The sequence below is a fragment of the Phodopus roborovskii genome, unplaced genomic scaffold, assembly GCF_943737965.1.
Source record: "Phodopus roborovskii unplaced genomic scaffold, PHOROB, whole genome shotgun sequence".
In the NCBI taxonomy this organism is placed as follows: domain Eukaryota; kingdom Metazoa; phylum Chordata; class Mammalia; order Rodentia; family Cricetidae; genus Phodopus; species Phodopus roborovskii.
In genome coordinates, this window is record NW_026126639.1 from 6,639,222 (window position 1) to 6,658,887 (window position 19,666).

The 19,666-nt window shown below is 47.7% G+C and overlaps 1 protein-coding gene across 1 annotated transcript in view; it reads right to left on the reverse strand.

The window, feature by feature from the left end:
* The window catches only part of Tmtc1 (transmembrane O-mannosyltransferase targeting cadherins 1), a 171,249-nt gene that overhangs the window by 10,531 nt on the left and 141,052 nt on the right, over positions 1–19,666 (reverse strand). Inside the window, exons 13-15 of the mRNA XM_051173381.1 lie at positions 14,007–14,115; positions 1,894–1,996; positions 216–351 (exon numbers count right to left, since the gene is read on the reverse strand). Coding sequence (XP_051029338.1) covers positions 216–351; positions 1,894–1,996; positions 14,007–14,115 — 348 coding nt within the window. The remainder of the gene's footprint in view (positions 1–215; positions 352–1,893; positions 1,997–14,006; positions 14,116–19,666) is intronic.

Genomic DNA, 19,666 nt, shown 5'->3' on the forward strand with positions numbered 1-19,666 from the left:
AGTATATACTCGGCTGCTTCACCCCGACTCTGAGCACTGGGGCCTCACCAGTGGGGAAGTTGTTGCGAGCACATAACTACACCGCCATGCTATTCTGGAAGGGAGGGTCTTTGTCACCTGAAAACATGTGTTCCTACTCTGGAAGCCTGTCTGTTCCAGTAACCAAGGAGCCCGTGAGAAACCGCCGAGAAGGAGGTGAGGAGAAGGGACTGTACCGTTTGTACCACTGTTCGGCCATGCTGTTCTCTCCCAAGGACCTGTAGAGTCGGCCCAGATTCACCACAGCCACGTGGTGGCTGGGGCTGAGCTGGATGGCCTGCTGGTAGTGAGCCACAGCCTTCTCTGGAGAGCCTGTAGTGTGGAGGGGTGGGAAGGGAACAGACCACAGGGATGAGGGGCGTGGCTCCCAGGCTCCCTTCCAGCACGATAGCATCATCACACCACCAGGAACTTGGTTTATGATCAGCTTGACTTTTTGCCTCTTACGCTTACCACTGCCTAACCTTGGCCCGTCACTACTCACCAAAACTTCCTAGGAATTAGTAACAAGTTGGCAGTAATTGTGTGAGACAGAATCTTATCCTTCAGCTCAGGCTGGCCTGAAAATCACTATGTAGCCCAGGCTGTCCTTGAACTCACGGAAATCCCACAGCTTCAGCCTAAGTGCTGTGATGACAGGAATAAGCCACCACAACTGGTTGTGGCTGTGTATCTAAGGCATTGTTGCTTATCGTAACACACAAAATAGTACAGGCCACTGCAGAAAGATCACGGGTCTCAGTAATTTATAAAGGCCTGTCTTAATTAACAGGACAAAAACCTGTAAATCACACATTTCATTCAGTGGTGTGTGTGTGTGTGTGTGTGTGTGTGTGTGTTGCACATACTCTCATGTACATGTGTGCACAGGAAGGTCAGTGTGAGATCCTGTGGGAATCAGTTTCTCTCCTTCCTTCCAGGAATCAAACTCAGATGGTCAGGCATAGGGCAAGTACCCTCCTTATCCACGGAGCCATCTCGTTGGCCTCAATGGTATGCATCTGATGTGATTCTAAACACGGGAGCTATGTCACCTTGCATTTGCCCAGTGTGTGTATTAAAACCCCTCTGCTCACATGGCTTCCACAGTTACTTAGGTTTATGTGGGACCATGTCAGGGGGCCGTCAGTGGTTTGTCGGGGCCCTTTTCAGGGGTCCACGTGGGGCTGTTCGCTGCTGAGTTTAAAGGACAAGCTTTAGTGCAGACTGTCTTCCTCCTCTAAGATGTGTTATCATGGTCTAGTGATCCAGCAGGGGGCACCACACAGCAATTTATATGCAAACACAGCTCGCTTTCCCTGGATGATCCGAGTGTAAGCTTATTAAACAGAAAAGCTTCAAACATCCTAGGAAATGAAAATCCTCCCGAGCACTCAATATTGAAAAATACTAATCACACTGAGTTCTCCCGTAGGGCAGACAGTCACCGAGCCAACGGAACAGAGAGACACTTCTGTATTAAGGCCAAGGGTCATCATATTACTTCTGAGGATACATTGAGCTCTGTACGTATCATAGAGGAGACAGAATCTATGCCCAGGTCCACCTGTCACAGGAGACCGCCATGTCAACTGCTAGGATGCACCTTTGTGGGGTGCACTTCAAGGAAACCATTCCAAAGGCTTAACAGAGTCCGGAGTCCGTCACAGCCACCAGCCACATTTGCAGCACTGGCGTACAGCCCCGTGGATACGGTGGTAAGAAGGGCAAAGTCACTTCCTGCTCTGGGGAGTCTTCTTACAGACAGGGTTCTGAGCCTCACAGTGCACGGGTCCATAGTGTAAGCCCCCTGCACAGCGGATACCTGCCTCTGGTATGAGAAAGGGAATCCCAGCTGAAGAGTGCCTCACTCACCAGAGTCGACTAAGAACACCGCGTAGTTGTTGTGTAAATCTGAGCTGTCCGGACAGTTCTTTATTCCAGCCTGGTAGATGTCCTCTGCTTCCTTAAATCTCCCCTTTAGCACAGAACAAAGAAAAATAAAAAATAAAGCTTTTTTTTTTTTTTTTTAAACGAGCAATACAGTGAGGATTGGAAGTGAGCAGGGAAAAGAGCAAACGCTTACTGAGCCTTGACTGTATACCAGGCACCAAGAGAAAATGCCACGAGCTTTGCCGGAATACAAGTCAACGCGCACAGACACGGAATGGCTTGGTTCCTCTGGTGCAAACACTGATACTTACAAAGAAGATGTAGCTTCTGAATGGATCCAGACCTGTGTGTGAGAAAGGGCTGAGAATGGCTTTTTGAGTGGGGTTCTCTCACCGTGGTGACTCTAATGGAAACGCTGAATATCGGTGTAGGCGCTGAGGCATGGGGCGCTGGGCGCTGGGCTTGGAGGCAGGGTGCTAGGGGGTTGACAAGTCCATTTGACAGAACACTTCCCTCCTTACCTCCATCTAAGATATCCCCAGGGGAGTTTCACAACGTGTGTGTGTGTGTGTGTGTGTGTGTGTGTGTGTGTGTGCGTGTGTGTGTGTATGAGAGACAGGGACAGAGAGAGACAGAGCCCTACTTGCTCTGTAGTCTAAGTTGACCTAGTCTATAGCCCAGCCTGGTCTCCTAATTCACCAGAAGCCTCTTGCTTCAACTTCATGAGTGCTGGGGATCGGGGCAGGTCTTTGGACGGGTGATGAGGGGAGACAGTGCAGGACACTGTCTTAAGTCCTTCTCTTCTTGAAGTATTTCCTGCGCTGCTTGCCTCATTAATTCTGTGCTTTCAGGGGGCTGGAGAGATGGCTCAGCAGTTAAGGGCCCTGGCTGCTCCACCTGAGGAGCTGGGTTCAGTTCCCAGTGCCCACACGGCAGCTCACAATAGTCTGTAACTCCAGTTCTGGAAGATCTGACAATGCCTCACGGCCATGCATGCAGGCAAAATAAACCCAGTGCACATAAAAATACTTTAAAAATTGGATGTCCAATATTAAAACGATATAATTTATTTAAAAAAAATAAATCTTTGCTTTCTGCTTTGGCCTCTGCAAAGGGACCATCTGTCCCCTTGAGACATGCCACACCTCCAGGGGACTACTTTCTAACTCCCTCCTGCTCTACACACCTTAACATATTTTAATTAGTTACAATTCCATTACTTTTAAATTCAGAACACAATAACTTTTTTCCCTTTTTAAATTTAAGTTTGAAACAAGTTTGTTTTATATGCCAATTCCAGTTCCCTTGACCTCCCCCTCCTCCCTGACCCCCCCAACCCCATCCCATCCCCTTTCTGCTTCCCAGGGAGGGTGAGGCCTTCCATGAGGGATCTTCAAAGTCTGTCATATCATTTGGAGTAGGGCCTAGGCCCTCCCCCATGTGTCTAGGCTGAGGGAGTATCCCTCTATGGGGAATGGGCTCTCAAAGTCCATTCCTATACTAGGGATAAATACTGATCCACTACCAGAGGCCCCATAGACTGCCCAGAGCTCCTACCTGAGATGCACGTCCAGGGGTCTGGGTGGGTCCAATGCTGGTCTTGACCCCTTTCAGAGCACAACAACTCATGGGTATTTTTCCCACAGTTCTCTAAACTCATTGAATCAACCTTTCTTTTAAAATACATGGATGAAAATTATGTAAATAATTTCCTAGGACTGCTGTGAAAGTCGGGTAAAAGAAACTGATCCAGTACAAAGTGCTTTGCAACTTTTCCTTTAGATGCTAAAAGTGTATCCCAAGTTATCATGACATCATCAGTCTTGTGAATACAGACACCTCAGTCTGCAAGTGAAGGTCGTCTTCTGTGCCGCTCGGTAAGCCCAGAGGCTGAGGTTGGGAGCCTGGCAGGGACGCCACGGACTCTTCATCTGGTGTGCTGTCTGTCTGAATCTAGCTATTTCAGCACCATTGAAGAAAGGGGGAAGTTTACATGTGACAAGCGTTATGCACTGAATCAGAGATTTGTAGGCCAGCAAAACGGAGATGTGCATTTCTCAAGCACCCTTAGCTGCCAAGTTTGACAAATGTCAAACTCAAAGAAGGTAAAGATGAATAAAAAAATCTCAAAATAGGTACATTTGATCTTAGTAAGCCTGAAAGAAAGCTTTGAAGACACTGTCCATTGAAAAGCGCGCGCACGTGTGTGTGTGTGTGTGTGTGTGTGTGTGTGTGTACATGCGCCTGCATGCTAAAGGACAGGAAGAGTGTACACTACATCAGATAGATTCCAACCAACATTTACAAAGTATTAGAGGGCATCATTGTTCATTAATTCATAGAGCATCACAGTTGCAGCTGTTATAGGAAGTAGGGGCACTGTCCACCAGGGGCCTGTGAGAGGGTTCAGTGGGTAAAGGTGTCTGCTGCCAAGCCTGGCAACCTGAGTTCAATCCCCTGAACTTACATAGCAGAAGGAGAGAACTGACTCCCTCAAGTTGTCTCCAGTTTCCACACCTACATGGTGGCACGCACGTACCTATGGGCGTGCACATGTGTGCGTACACATGTACACTTCTTTACATATAAAGAATTGGGTGGGTCTTTACCTGCTGCATTCTGCCCTGGGTGGGAGGGGCTTATAAGTTCTCATTGAGGAGCTGCAGGCAGCTGATGGTTGTGGGAAGGAAGGCTTGTTACTCAGTGGTATAGCTTATTTAAAACAATGAGCTCTAACATAAACAAGGCATCTATATAAAAATACCTTCCAAAGCAGAAGAAGGTACAATAGTGGCATTAATTGAGATATTGGATTATTTTGGTTGTGGGCATGCTGGGGACAGAATTGAGAGCCATGCACCTGCTAGTTACTGAGCTGTCTCCTGACTCCTTTTACCGATCTCTTTAATGTTTGACGTAGTAGAAGATACGTGGAGTATCACACCTGCTTTTGTGACCGTGTGTTTTTCAGGGTTTTCTGTTCTGTTAAGCGTGATAAGTGTGGCCTTACAAGCCCTTCCTGACTTGTGGATATATCGTGTGACCACCGAAAACGACTGCAAATTCACAAAAGAACGAGAGTGGAAAACAAGCTACTTTTTCACATTTGTAGGAAAGTTGCATAGACCACTGTGGACCCTGGCTCCCTCAACACTGTTAGAGTTGGTGACTTAGAGGGAAGTCCACAGCAAGATGTATTTAATGTATAGGAGGTATACAAAGGGTTCTCCTAACAATAGGAAAAGTTCCCTGACCACAGCTGCAGGTCTGGACCCCATCCGGAAATGTGTGACCATTCACTAGCACAGCACTGGGCAGCTGGGGGTGTATGTCTGTGACAGCCATGGGAAGCTGAGGACTCATGGGTCTGACACTGCGCGAAGCTGGGGACTGATTAGTCTGGCAACCTTAGGGAAGTGGAGATCTGGAGACTAAGGGATGTGACATTCCCGGGAAGCTGCAGTCTGACAAGACCGCACAGTCTGTGGCTTCCTAACCTCCTGCTGACTTTGCTAAGAAACTACTCAAGACACAGCAGCTCCAAGGATGAAGACCCAGAGGGTTCCGCCTCCTTACTCTCAACACTGTTATTTTCTTTACAGGACAGTAAGCGATCGACTTCAAGTGATCACAGGACATAGCTGGGGAACATTCTATCAATATCTGATGCCTCGTTTTTTCCTTCGCATCCAGTTGAAACGAATCAACGAGATTGGCGCGCCTCCTCCCCCGAGGAGGAGATGCTGGCATTTTCTGATGCTGCATTGTCTTTGTCCCCCGGCAGAGTGCGAGCAATGTGTGTGTGTATGACAACTCGGCAAAAGAGAGACAGCCACTTCAAAGAGGAGAGCCAGAGCAATAAAAGGGCAGTGAGGAGGACATGGCAACTGGAAGGGATAGCACTGGATACAGAAGGAGGAGGGTAAGGTAAGGGGAAGGGGAAGGAACGGCTTAACCCAAGGTAAGGACCTTGAGAAAGCCTTCCGGAAACGCACTAGCAGGCAGGGAGGAGGGAGTTAAAATGCAGGTGCCATGAACAAGTGAGCAGTGCAGCTCCCAGAATAAACGACATTAAAAACCAAACCACGAGATTCCCTCGCTAAGAGTTATCGACAGCCAGCCCCACTCCTAACTGAGGGACAACCGGCAGCTGACAGCTCGGGGGGTGGGGTGGGGGGAGGGAGAACCGTTCTTTTACGAAGGTTGTGCATGCTCTGGTGGATGAAGCTAAGTGAACAAAGTGGGTCATTTAAAGAAAAGAGAGTAAGACATGGAAATGGGAGAGAGATGTGTTGGGGGGGGGGTGATGGGGAAACGTCCTTCTGTATATACGTTTCTCTTTTTGGTTGATGAATAAAACACTGTTAGGTCAATAGAGGCCGGGAGATAGGCGGGGCTAGGAGATGAGGAGGATTCTGGGAAAGGCAGGCAGAGGGAGACCACGAGGGGACGTCATGTAGAGACCGGGAAGGTAGGACGCTCCTGGAGTTCTCCGGTAAGATAAGGCCATGAAGAAAGACATAGATTAGTAGTTGTGGGTTAGTAATTAAGACGGAGCTAGCCAGTAAGAAGACCTAGCCATCGGACGACAGTTTTACAATTAATATATGTCTCTGTGTGCTTATTTGGGGCTGAAGGGATGGCAGGACCTGGCAGGAAAAGAGACTCCAGCAACAGGGAGATGGTGTCAGGGAGAGGGGAAGACAGGGACGGGTGTGATCACATTACACCGTACACACCTATGGGATTCTCAGGTAAACGAGGCAATGCACGAGAAGGAAGGACACGGGGCCAGGAAAGAGGAGACCCATGTGCGTGACTCCCGGCTTCGCTCGTCCTTGTTGCTCCATCCTCTACTCTGGCAGATGTGAGATCCACGCGGTCTACCCCTGGCCAGAAAGGTTTTCGCCCTCAGCTTCCTGGTAGCTTATGGCCCCTGCCACACCCTTAGCCATTCGGGCTCAAGTCCCCACACATCCTCCTGGTGCAGAGCGCTGTCCACACTTGCTGCAGGCTTCAAAGTCCCCTTTCCGAGACTAGACCGCAGGGAGACGAGACACAGGAGTAGCCACTTGATGGACCTGCGCCGTTTGCTGGGATTTGCATGCTCAGTCACCATGAGCTAAGTGATTAAATCAATACATTCTTACATTGGGGTTCACTCCGAGTTGACCTAGCCGAGAGTGTTGAGTGTGACTGACCCAGTTCATGACAGCATTGCAGAAGGAGAGAAACCGAGCCCGTCGCTTACGAAGCCACACCTCAGTCTTCTTTCACCCTGGTATCAAATATAGCCACACCCCAAATACACGAAAGGAAACTATCTTATAAACGTCTCCATATTAGTTCAGCTTTTCAATGGACTACAAACCCATTTACAGTGGTCGGGATTATAAATAACGTTAATTTCATGCCCTTTACTTCTAATGTAATGCCAAGTCTTGTTCTGTGGAAAGAACTAGGTGGTTACAAGTTCCTATGGGATCAGGGACTTATAGCCCTGTCTGAGAAGCTCAGTATCTACCCCTGAATGCTGATGGAGTTCTGGGGACAGCCAGGCAGAAGCCAGGCTATGGCCTCCCTAAGACTCTCGCCTTCTGTTGCATGGTACCCAGAGGGGCGTTCACTTTCTCCACTGCATCTAACATCTCAGAAGCAAATGTCCAGAGTTTTCCCTCAGGTTCTGTCCTCTCTCTGGAGCCTGAGGTTCACAGATCTAGGCCGGCCGGCCAGTGAACCTCAGGGATGGATCCTCCTGTTCCCACCTCCCAGGTGCTGGGATTATAGGCATAATCCATCACACCCTGCTGTTTACATGGGTAGTAGAGACCAGACTCTGGTCCCCATGCTTATTCAACCAGCTCTCGACTGACTGAAATACCCTCCTAGCCCTAAGGTCCTCCCCTCCCTCACAATACTGTCCTTTACTTCTCACTCAGAGAAATCACCTCCTCATAATATGGTCTCATTTGGCTTGAAGTCTGAAGACCCTTTCCTATCCCAGGTGTCCACCTGCACATCCTGTACATGGGGGATTTTCATTGCAAGTGTTGGGCTACCACACCTAGCTCTAAATATCGTTTACACAAAAGAAAAAAGTTTGCTTACAGGAAAAGGATGAGGATGAAGAGGAGGAGGAGGAAGGCAGAAGGAGAATCCAAAAGATGAACGGCTGGTACCTTTGTATGTGAACTACAGCACATTACTTTTAACTAGTAAGTCAGCATCAAATTGATGCTTGTAGGCACACTGTGAGGTGGGTCAACAGGCGAAGGACCCGGAGCTCAGTCCTCGGAACCCATGCAGTGGAGGGAGAGTTGGCATAGAAGTGCATCCATACACGTACACAAGGCAATGCACGCTGTTATTCATAAGCTAACGGCAAGGGAAAAGAACCCACTCAGGCTGCACATAAACCTAAGGGTTAACACACACACACACACACACACACACACACACACACACACACACACACACGCGCGCGCGCACGTGTGTGTGTGTGTGTGTGTATGTGTGTGTGTAAGAAGCCTGAACGAGGCAGGATGACATTGTTTCTAGATGCTACACTGAGTGAAGGATACTTGCCACTTCTCTGACTCTAACACACCACACCCATTTCTTCTGTAACAAGAGAAAAGGCTAATCTCATTATCTGCCAGAGTTGGCTTTTCTCTGGCTTCTCCGTGTCTAAAAGTGGCTGGGGGGGGGGGTGACCTCCCTGTCCCGAAGGGACCCTGATGTGGTTCTGTGTTTCTGAGAACCTCAGGCTTCTGCTTCCAAATACTTGGATCACAGACCTGAGCCACTATCCCCATGGCCATAAAGTTTTTATTTTTTTTTAAAGACATAAACAAATAATAGAAAGTTACCATTCCAAAATTTCCTCCACTGAAACAGCTACCTGGAAAGGGTAAGTACTTAAATGGCAAAAAAGACAGGACTAGAAAGTTCTAAAGAATCAGAAGGTTCTGGCCAAGAGAAAGAACTTAGGTAGGAACATATCTTTTTGTTTGTTTTTTTGTTTTATGACTTGAAATTTGATGCCCAAGCTTGCTACCAGGCAGCTCTGTCAAAGCTAGGCCTCATCGGCAGCCTCAGGCAGTTCACATAGATAGCTTAGCCCGAGACAGGCTTTGATACACTAACCAAGTGACTGCAGGATGGTGTTGATATATTACTGAACCACCCCCAACTGTGAGCCCTGATAGCCAAAGCTACTGCCCAGAGAAATGATAAAACTGTAACTTTAGAAATGGCCTCTAGGATGGCTCTGCCTTTCTCTGTCTGGTGTCTGCGGTTGTTACCCATCAGCCAGAGGCCGCAAGACTCTGTGCCTGGCCTTCTCTTGGTAACCACCGAGCTTCTGGATTCTCCCTGGGCACACGCAGACCCACTAGTCAGTACCCACCCTGGTCTATGCTCTCGAGGGATTCCTGGGCCTTCTCCAGTGCCACCCTCCCAGCCTGACACAAGTAGATGTGGGTAGAGTTTGGAAGCTTCCAGTGTCCTTAGTGGAGAAGATTCCCCAACATTTTCTGTCCAATCAGCTGTTCCTGGCTTGGTGAAATGTCTGTTTAATTTTTACATTAGCATAATAGTGTAAGGGATGTTTGTGTGAATAAACCAAGCATATTCAAAAGACAAATCTTGTATGGACATCCTAATTGCCAAGTGCCCCACAGCCCATAGGCCACGCCCACTGCCAACTCGAAATTAAATACAAATAAATGTAAAAAGTTCACACAGCTTCTGGAATCTTGCCTGCACATGTGATATTTTATTCAGTCTTTATTTCTTTTAGCATGGGCATGGCCTGTGTGTGTGTGGCAGATGGTAGCTCTGCTTGCATGCTGACCAAGGTTTAAGAATATTGCTTCCATATTTTCTGGTGTTTGAAAGGTTGTGATACTGTTAGAGGGGCTGCCACCAGGAAAGGGGCTGCTTCAAAGAGCATCAGGCCTGGATTCCTGACCTTCTGTTCATACAGTGTGTATCAGAAACCTTGTTTCTTCCCAAAGGAATTCCAGACTTTAAGGTCATATGTGTAGACTCGAGAAGGAAGGGGCCCTGAGTTCTGCCTAACAGCTGTCTTATTTCTTTCAAGTGAAAACCAATTGCCCTCAGGGTAGAAGAACCCTCCAGATTTTCCAGTGAGATTCTCAGCTCCCAAAGTGGGACAGAGGCCAAAGGATGTGGCTGTCAGAAAAGATGGAGGTCTCCTCCAGAGGATGTGATTTCTGCCTGTCAGAAAAGATGGAGGTCTCCTCCAAAGGATGTGATTTCTGTCTGTCAGAAAAGATGGAGGTCTCCTGAATAGTCTGTTTCTCTTCACAGCTCTTGAGCTCCAACTGTGTGGAATGCGATAGGTTTTTGCTTAGGCTTCCCATGTTCCCACAGAAAATAACTTAATCAGGAAATAATTTCAAACATACCATCTGACACTCTTGGATTTCAGCTAAAGGAAGAGTATATGTTATTCTTTTAAAATTTTTGCCTGAAAAGTGCCTTTATTTCATTAAAAAAAAAAAAAACCCAAAACCAAACAAACAACAAACTACTGCTTGGTATAGGTCTATCTACCGTAATAGTGATGTAACTGAACCGGGTGGGCTAGTATGAATGCCAAGATCTCTAAACATCTTGATCATTTTACATAGTGTCTTTTTTTTTTTAAACTAATCTTTTTAAAAGATTTATTTATTTTTATGTGCATGGTGTTTTGCCTGCATTTATGTCTGTGTAAGGGGTCCAGATCTCCTGGAACTGGAGTTACAGGCAGTTGTGAGCTGGGAATCGACCCAGGGCTTTTCGGAAGAGCATCCGGTGCTCTTGACCGCCGAGCCATCTCTCCAGTCCTTACGCATCATCTTTAACTCAACTCAGTATTCATCAGTTTAGAAAAGGAACACAGCTGACACTTTGTGATGCCTGCTAAGGCCCATTATTTTTCACAGCATTAACACATTAATGCTTTATTTGTATATAAGCAATAACTCCTAATTAGAGTTATATCTAAGACCATGATTTTCCTAGAGAACCCTGTGGTCGGGGCAAGGTAAGCCTGAAAATTTTAATTTTTTTTTTAAATGTGATGTGGCGTGTGTGTATGCGTGCACGCGCGTGCATGCGTGCATGTGAGAGTGCATGCATTTGTGCTGCGCGTGCATGGGTGCATGTGTGTACACATTTGTGTGAGTGCTTACATGCAGAGGCTCGAAGCTGACCTTGTGTGTCTTCCCCCATCGTGCTCCACTTTCTGTATTGAGGCAGACTTCCTCGGGCGAACCCACCCTCTCTCCCCTCCCCAACTGCTGTAATTACAGGTAGGAATCCTGCTTGCTTCACAACTCCAGACTCCAATCTTTCACAGCCAGGTCCATCCTTGCAAACTCAGCCATCTATCTCCCTGCCCACATAGTTTAAATTTTATCTCAGGACACTAACCCGAGAAATAAAATACATGGCGAGAGTTTGTATGCTGACGTCACGGCTCAAGGGTGAAAGGTCCCCCGTGAGACACTTGGTTCCCTAACAGCTTCTCTAGGTAGAGGAAGTGGGGCACTGAAACCAAGTCTTGAGACTTACAGCTGGGTCCGCTTCCCGTCTGCTTCCTGCACCACTGAGGTGAGGACGGGCAGCAGTCAGATATTCCCACCGCCACAGAACCACACACTACACACCTTTCTCCCCATGACAGACTGAGCAGAATAAACCCCTCCTCCTTCCTGAGCTGTGCTCGTTGGGGGTTATCTGTTCATAGCAACAGGCAGAATGATGAACACAGAGATCTCTGGAAACATAACTCACCACAAAATGGGGAGATGGGGAAAGTTTGGGCAGGAACTGGAAGGTGAATGGTCCTGAGGAAGGAGAACTATTATGGTAAAGAGGAATCAGTCCACCGAGAACTCCCAAGACACTTGGTTATCACTTGTAGATGCAAATGTGATACTGCTTATCGCTGTGCTCTTCCTTAAGAGAGCGATTCTGTGTCTGCTACCCGCCTGGGGAGCTGGGAGAAGAGATCTGAGCTGGGAACTGCTAGCTCAGTCTTCACTCACACCTCATTGCTGCATAACGAAATCAAGGCGGGAACATGAGCTGAATACGAATTAAGGAAAAATAATAACAACAAATGTAGACCTAAGAACAGCATAGGGCAGGAGCAGCTAATGCAGTCCAGATGGCTGTCAGTCGAGGAGAGACGAAGTAGAGACAGAATTGACCTTTCCGGAAAATAAAACAATCTTCATGCACCAGATTGAAAAGAAAATAAAAACTAAACGTAATTTAGGAGAGACAAATAAAGGCTTCCCAGCACTGGAACATGGATATCGTACCCTCAGGGCCTCTTAAAGATACGCTGCATGTGTGAGGGACCACGGCAACAGGTTCACGGCTGACAGCCTGGGGTCACTATGAATAGGGCCCCATGACTGCTTCTCAGACTAGTCCTCGGGGCAGGGTGGATCATCACACTGGAGCATGATCCAGTGACAGCAGTGTGGCCCCCAAAGCCAGCCCCCTGTACAACAGGAGCACCATCCAGATCAGGCTATGGAGTGGGCACTGCAAATTCTTCAAGTTTATTCCATAACTGTCCTTACAAACTCAGACTTTCTGGAGGTGGGTGGGGGCCCATTGACACATAACACATAAAAGCCACGTTAGACGGTATGACTTTGTAAGGAATAGAAAACACAGGCCAAGGTGATGGAAGTCACGGCAGGAAGTAAGCAAAGGGTCGTAAGGGAAGACCTCAAGATATTGTGTGGGTAGAAGCTGGCATGGCAGGAAGAAGGCGATGGATCCATGTCGGGGATGTGTGGTGGTTGAGGAAAACGCCTGCCCGGCGAGGGTGCTTGGCATGCCTAGGTCACAGGCAGAGGCAGAGTGTGCATTTCTCAAAGTCGGAGGAGCCAGGGTGAAGTGAGAGATGGCACTTAGGGATGCAGGCAATCTTTTCTCTAGAAAACCTTCCAGTGTCTTCATTAACATAAGCTAAAGGCTGTCCGAGACTGAAAACATACGTCATGGAGGATTGCCTTAATTTAAAACACTATATGTCAACATTCAAGAAAATCATCTACCTCAGATAGGCTTTCTGTCTCCAGCCCGTCTGTACTGTGCAGAGAACACAGGTACCCCCTCTATCTGCAGGGTCAACAGACCACACGTTAGATCAAACACTCAGAAAAGGGACAGGGAGAGAGCGTACTGGGTATAAGCTCAGGGACCACAGTTTGAGTCCCTAGTACACACTTGGCCACATGCCTCCCTGGCCCCAATGATTCAGTTACAAACAGGTAGATGATCCTAGGAGACCACTGGCCAGCCAGTGTAGTCAAAAAGAGTAAACTTCAGGCACAAGGAGAGACCCTATCTCAAAGGAAAAAGGCAGAAGGCAACAGAGGAAGGCATTGGATATCATCTTCTGAACCTGGTGTGTACACACACACACACACACACACACACACACACAGACACACACACACACAGAGACACACACACACAGAAAACATTGTCTGTACTGAAGTTTCTTGTCTTTAGTCTCTAATCAATGCAGTGTACAGCTATTTGCATAGATAGCTGTTAACATAGCTCCTGTACAGTGCTCCTGTATAAGTTTAAATACTTAGAAAACATGCACAAGAGTTCTTCACCTCTAATTCCATTTTATATGTGGGACCCACAAGTCCACAGGTTTCTGTGTCTGAGGAAGGATCTTGGGATGGCATAAAAACTAAGTTTATAATTTCTGTCACTTAAATATTCACAGACTATTCTAATTTTGCTACTTGCCGGAACTTCTGAGATGCTTAAAATGCAAACTGTACCCTTGGTAACGGATGTGTGGGATCAAATCATCCCCTTTCTTTGCGCCAAGTGACTGCTGCAAGGCATCTTCAGTTTGATCCTTACACAGAGAGAAAATGCGGCTTCTGGTGTCATTGGGCCTGGTGTTGGACAGGAGCTACCAATTATTAGTTACATTGTTTCTATAATAAAGAAATCTGTGATGATACTGGCAGGTGCACTCGGCAGTCACAGTCACGTTTAAAGAAACACTTGTGGAATTAAATGGAAACAATTACCTGCTCAGCCAGGAGGGAGGCCAGGCTCGAGTAGGCATCAGCAAAGTCTGGACCGTACTTGATGGATTCCTTCAGCAGCACGATGGCTTCTTCTGTTTTTTCCTGGGACCTGCAGACGACAGGAGAAGGACACTTCTCATTAGCACTCGCTTTAGCCCTCTGCTTGGACTCCCAGATTCTCATTTCTTTTAGCAGAGATTAGGTGGTTCTTTCTGGTTGTGCTGAGGTCTAACAGTCTCCTCTCGTGTCTGAATTCGCAACAACACTTGGAGACAGTGCAGGTGTTGTTATGGAAGGTTGCGGACCTTTGGGTTTTGGAGGATGGGGGCAGGGCAGACATCACTGGGGGCAGGCCTTGAGGTTTTGTAGACCAGACCTACTTCCTGTCCATTTCACTGCGTCTTGACTGTGGACACAATGTCACCTCACGCTCCTTAAGGCCACGCCTTCCCCAACCAAGATGGGCTATATGCTCGTTATAACTGGGAACCCAGAGAAGAAAGCCCTTCCTCGCTTACATTTTTTTGCTTGTCAGGGATTCGGTCTTAGTGACGGGAAGAGAAACAAACAAGCAGGCCTGCTCTGCGGTGTTGGGGAGTTCTACTGAAGGGTCTGCAAGTCTGTTAACAAGAAACACTGACCTCAGGCCAACACTCTGGAGGCATCACCAGTGGGCTTGGAACCGGGTATAATGATGTGAACACCGTCTGTGTCATTTCTAACAGCACCACAGTCTGAAATCCTTTTTTTTTTTTTTTTTTATGCTTGTAAATGTGTATCTGTGTCTGTACACCCCATGTGCAGGTATCTACGGAGTCCAGAGAGGGCACTGGACACCCCAGAGCTGGAGTTGGAGGGTTATGAGACATCCAACATGGGCTCTGGGTACTCAGGCCCTCTGGAAGAACAATTAACTAGTGAGCTCCACAAGCTCATTTTAAGGATCTTAGTATAGATTCTTATTTACTTTTGACTTGAGATTTTTAAATTAATTTTTTTTCATTCAGTTTACATACAAAGCACAGTTCCCCTCTCTCCTCTCCTCCCATACCTCCCTATCCGCTACCCCTCCATTCAGAAAGGGGCAGGCCCCCCATGGGAGTCAACAAAGCATAGCATACCAAGTTGAGGCAGGGCCAAGCCCCTCCCCCAGCATCAAGGCTGGGTGAGGCAAACCAGCATGGGAGCAGATTCCCAAAAGCCAGCTCATGCTCCAGGGACAGGTCCTGATCACACCACTAGGGGCCCCACAAACAGACCAAGCTACCCAACTGTCACCCACACGCAGAGGGCCTAGGGCAGAGCCACGCAGACTCCATGGCTGTTGGTCCAGAGTGTGTGAGCCAGTGACAAGTTGAATTCTTAATGGTGGCTGCCGGCCCAGGCCAAGCCAGGCCAAATGTTCATCTATGGTTTATACCCAAGGAAGAAAATGTCACAGACAATTTATGAAATTGGAGAAGTCAATGCACTGCTGCGTCCCCCACTGCAAACTCTCTGCTTTTGCTATTGGGTCTCCTTTGGGACCTGAAGTCCGGCAAGTCTGGCAGTCTACAAGTCCCGGCCTAGGGTGAAAGCGCCCCTGTCCTGTTGGTTCGGTTGCTGCATCTCTCTGGCAGACACTGATGTTATAAACGTAACAAATACAATGTAGCATGGAGAACGGAATCTCTGCAAACACAGACAGATCTAGGCCTAGTCCTGGGGGCGGGGAGGGGGGTCACCTTGCACCTTTTCCCACCAGAGACCAATACAGAGTCTGATGCGTGTGTTTCCACAGCTCGGCTCAGTGATAACCGCGGGCTGGGCATTCTCGTCAATTCTCACAGAATTATGAATTCATTTCTTACAGCAGCCCCACACGATAGGTACTGTGCTCATTTTCCTAATGTGAAAATTCACACACAAGAGGGCCAAATGGCTCTGGTTATCTTCACATCCTCTTCCAAACGCTTCTCCCTGGTTACACAACTGATTCATTTTCTCTGGGATAAGATCTAACTCTGTATGCTGGGCCAACCTCGAAATCCCTTGAGGAAAAATCCCCATGTAAGACCAGTTAAAAGCATGACACCAAGATCCTAACACTCTGAGTGTGTGCTCTCTGTGGCCTCTGCCTTGGATCTTACTCATCTCTTTTCGTTTGTTTTTGATCCCAGAGGAGTTCAGTTTCTAGGATCATTCCTACTTTATACATGAACAGGTGAAGCCACGGCAAGCTAAAACTGTTTTCCTGAAGTTACTTGATAAGCAGAGATCATCACACGGTAGCAGCTGCCTGTTCTGAGAAAGGACACGGCCTGATGTCACAGGAAGCACTTGAGGTCAGGGCCCTCTCTGCAGTTTTCTGGCATGAGATCCTGTCCTAGTAAATTCTCTGCCTGGACAGGAGAGTTATGGGGGTGGCACCCGCTGCTCCCAGTGGGCAGGGTCCTAAGGGAGGAGTGAATGGACCCATCATTCCTGTCAACTGGAGGAAGGTAACAGGAAGGGTGAGGGCAGAGAGCCGGTGTGCTAGCCCACAGAGAGGCTGGGGGGAGACTGGATTCTGTGGAAGGCAGAGGAGGGAGGAAGCTGGCAGAAATGGGAGCCCCTGAGAAGGGGAGGCATCCTTAAGCCAAGTCTCACTCCCCAAGTGCGGCCTGCGACGGAGCCTGCAGGCCACAGATGGGTGTGAGAACACAAAGCATGCCTGCTCCTCTTTCTGCCATCCTTCTCCGTCTGGTGTAAAGAGCATCTCTGTACCTGAAAGCTTTTTGATCCCTCCAACAACCTGAATACCAGAGTGAGATTTTGTGTCGAAGCAAAAACCCCGCTGGACTGATTCAAGATAGAGGTTAAAGTGTTGGTAGCTTAAAGTATGACAGCGTCTGCAAAACGAGTTCCCGGTGACTGGCATGACACCATTAGCCTTTAACTGGACCATTCCTTCCTTAAGCCACCTCCCTCCGGGTCTGTCCTGTGGGACTTAGGGCAGATCAACCACAAAGCCACTCAGCAGAGTGATGGCTGGAGATTCTCGAAACTCTTGTACTTGACAAGGCAAGGCAGTCTGGCCCCGGGGCATTAACTTTTCCTAGAAATAGCTGAGCTAGGAAAGCTGGTGACAGTCCTTCCAGAGAATGTCAACAAAGCCCCAGGCTCCTTTAAGACTGCTTCCTGCGGAACTCTGCTCTGGCCTCGACTGTGTTTATCACAGCAGAGAACTCCACTATGGACTTAGGAGCTGGAATCATGGTGCAGGCATGTGTGCGTAGCCATGGGGGCCATGCTCACAGGCAATGGTCTGCTGTGCCCTCAGTTACGGGGCTGCAGCCTGCGTTCTCAGTTCCCAGATTAGTCTGTTGGACAGACCCTGTGGGGGGGGGGATGGGCCATTCTCGGTGCACAAGAGTAGTTTTAACTTCAACCCCTGCTGAGGGCCTCAGTCAATGTAGTCTGGCAGGTGTCTTTCACACACTGACCGCTGGTCAGGATTAGCTGGGGCTGGGTTCACTGAGGACAGAAGGCTGGATATGAGTGGTGAGGGGCAGGAAATCCTGAATGTGGAGACATTGGGATTCTTTGCCAATGCAGAGGGCGTAAGGGCTCCCACGTTCCATAGAGAGGATGAAGAAGACTAGGTATTGGATAATGTCACATGGCATATTCAATAGAGGGAATCTAACAAAGTTATGGACAGGCCAGCAGTAAGGTGGCATAAAGGGAGAACTGTGCTCGTCACAGGAGGTCTGCAAAGAAAACAACTACGTGAAAACGGCCCCCGAGAATGGCTGTGAGGTGACAATTCATAAAGGTCACTAGGAGAGAAGAGAGTGGGAGAAAGGAAAGGTGAGCGAGCAGAGGTAAGAGGCCAAAAGTCAAAGGTCAGAATCCAGGAACTATAGAATGAAAATGTCTGCACACGTAGGAAGTTTGGTGGCACAGCCCAAGCGCAGTGGAGATGCACAGCCTTGGAGAGAAGCGTGAACAGAACCCAGGGAGCAAACACAGACACTGAAGTTCACTGCTGATGGCAGCAGAGGCTGTGGAGCGGTGAAAAGCACCGCCTGGAGCTCAAGACGGAGATGTTGGAAGAGAGAGAGAGTACCGTGAAGTTGCAGAGATGAAGACGCAGATGGCACCACAAGGTGCCGGGCTGGGCTTCGGAAGCTGGGGAATATCTCAGAAAGGGAGGCGTCGGAGTTAAAAAGTAAAGGTTTGTGACTGAAATCCCGGCACCCAGGAGGCTGAAGCAGGAGGCCTGCCATGAGCTCAAGGCTAGCCTGAGCTACAGAGTGCAACTCTGTCTCAAAGGAAGACAAGGCTGAGAAGTAGAGATGGAGCATCTTGTGCACATATGGATGTCCTTTCATAAAAACGCTGAGTGGCCAATGAAGATGCTATGAGGAAGTATGCACCAGATATTCGAGTTTACTAGAAAACAATAGTTATGTCTCTATGTCTTCACAATCTTTAGAGGGTCTTCATTCTGAAGGAGCTATCCATCTCATCACACACTTCCATTGCTGGACATTCTGGTATGTTCTGTATTGTTTTCATCAGATTCATAGAAATATTTTGGACACCCACACCCTCTATCAGGAATGCAAGGCTGTTGTAGCAATGGGTAGGGGTATGACATGAGCCCTCACATTTCTTCGTTTTCCATTTTAGTAGCAAACACCACCATCTATTTTAATCATGCACTCACATAAATGTTCCCCCACACCCCAATTTTAAACACTCCGTTGTGCCTCTGGGGACTTCTGCAATCTTTGCCCATAAAAACCACAAGGTTTTCTTGCCTCTTTCTTTTCTTTCTTTCATTTTTCCTTTTTGATGTTTTAAGTTCCAAGAGTAGCCATTATTGACCAGTGTGAATTGGGGGCTGCTCCTCCTCGGTGTTCTTCCATAATGTGCTATACAGACTCACAACAGAAAAAGCTTCAAAGTCCCAAGAAATGCTCGAATGAGACCTCACACAGGTGGGTTACCCTTAAGAGTCTACTGCTGCAGCAGGGGTCATATAATCCCAAGAATCTAAGCAACTTGCAATGAGCTGGCTGGCATTCTCTGGCAGAGAAACGTCTCAATTTTAGACTTTCAGGCCTTGACAAGGGACCTGTTTCCTTCAAAGTCAAGGTTATTAGTAAAAGCTGGTGCTGGCCAAGAGAGAAGCCATCCCCATGAATGGTTATTGCACATGTGAAGTATAGTGAGCTGCTCTGAGACGGGCTGTGAACATCAAATATGTATCGGGTTTAACAGATTTAGTGTAAGAACCTTATGTCATCTCATTCAAATCTTCAATGTTTCATGATAAAAAATTAAACCATTTTAAAATATTAATCATGTACTAAAATAATAATTCAGACAGATTAAGGTTTAATTAAAGATATGATTAAAGTTCATTTTTATATGTTTTTAAATGACTTCCTGACATTGCAGACACAGCTCTCACACAGCTCCTACCAGGCAGCTGGTGACTATTTCACAGCTGGCCGGCACTTTCCACGTGGGTCACTGGGAAGCAGTGGTTAGGTCTGCTGAGCTAAAGGGACTGAGGTTTCTCTAGTCCAAACTCGAGTGACCTTGTTTTTAAAATAGGAATGGTGAGTGGCTGCCTCTGAGGAATGGTCAGACCTGAGCTGCTCATACACAAAGAGTGAGCATTACGT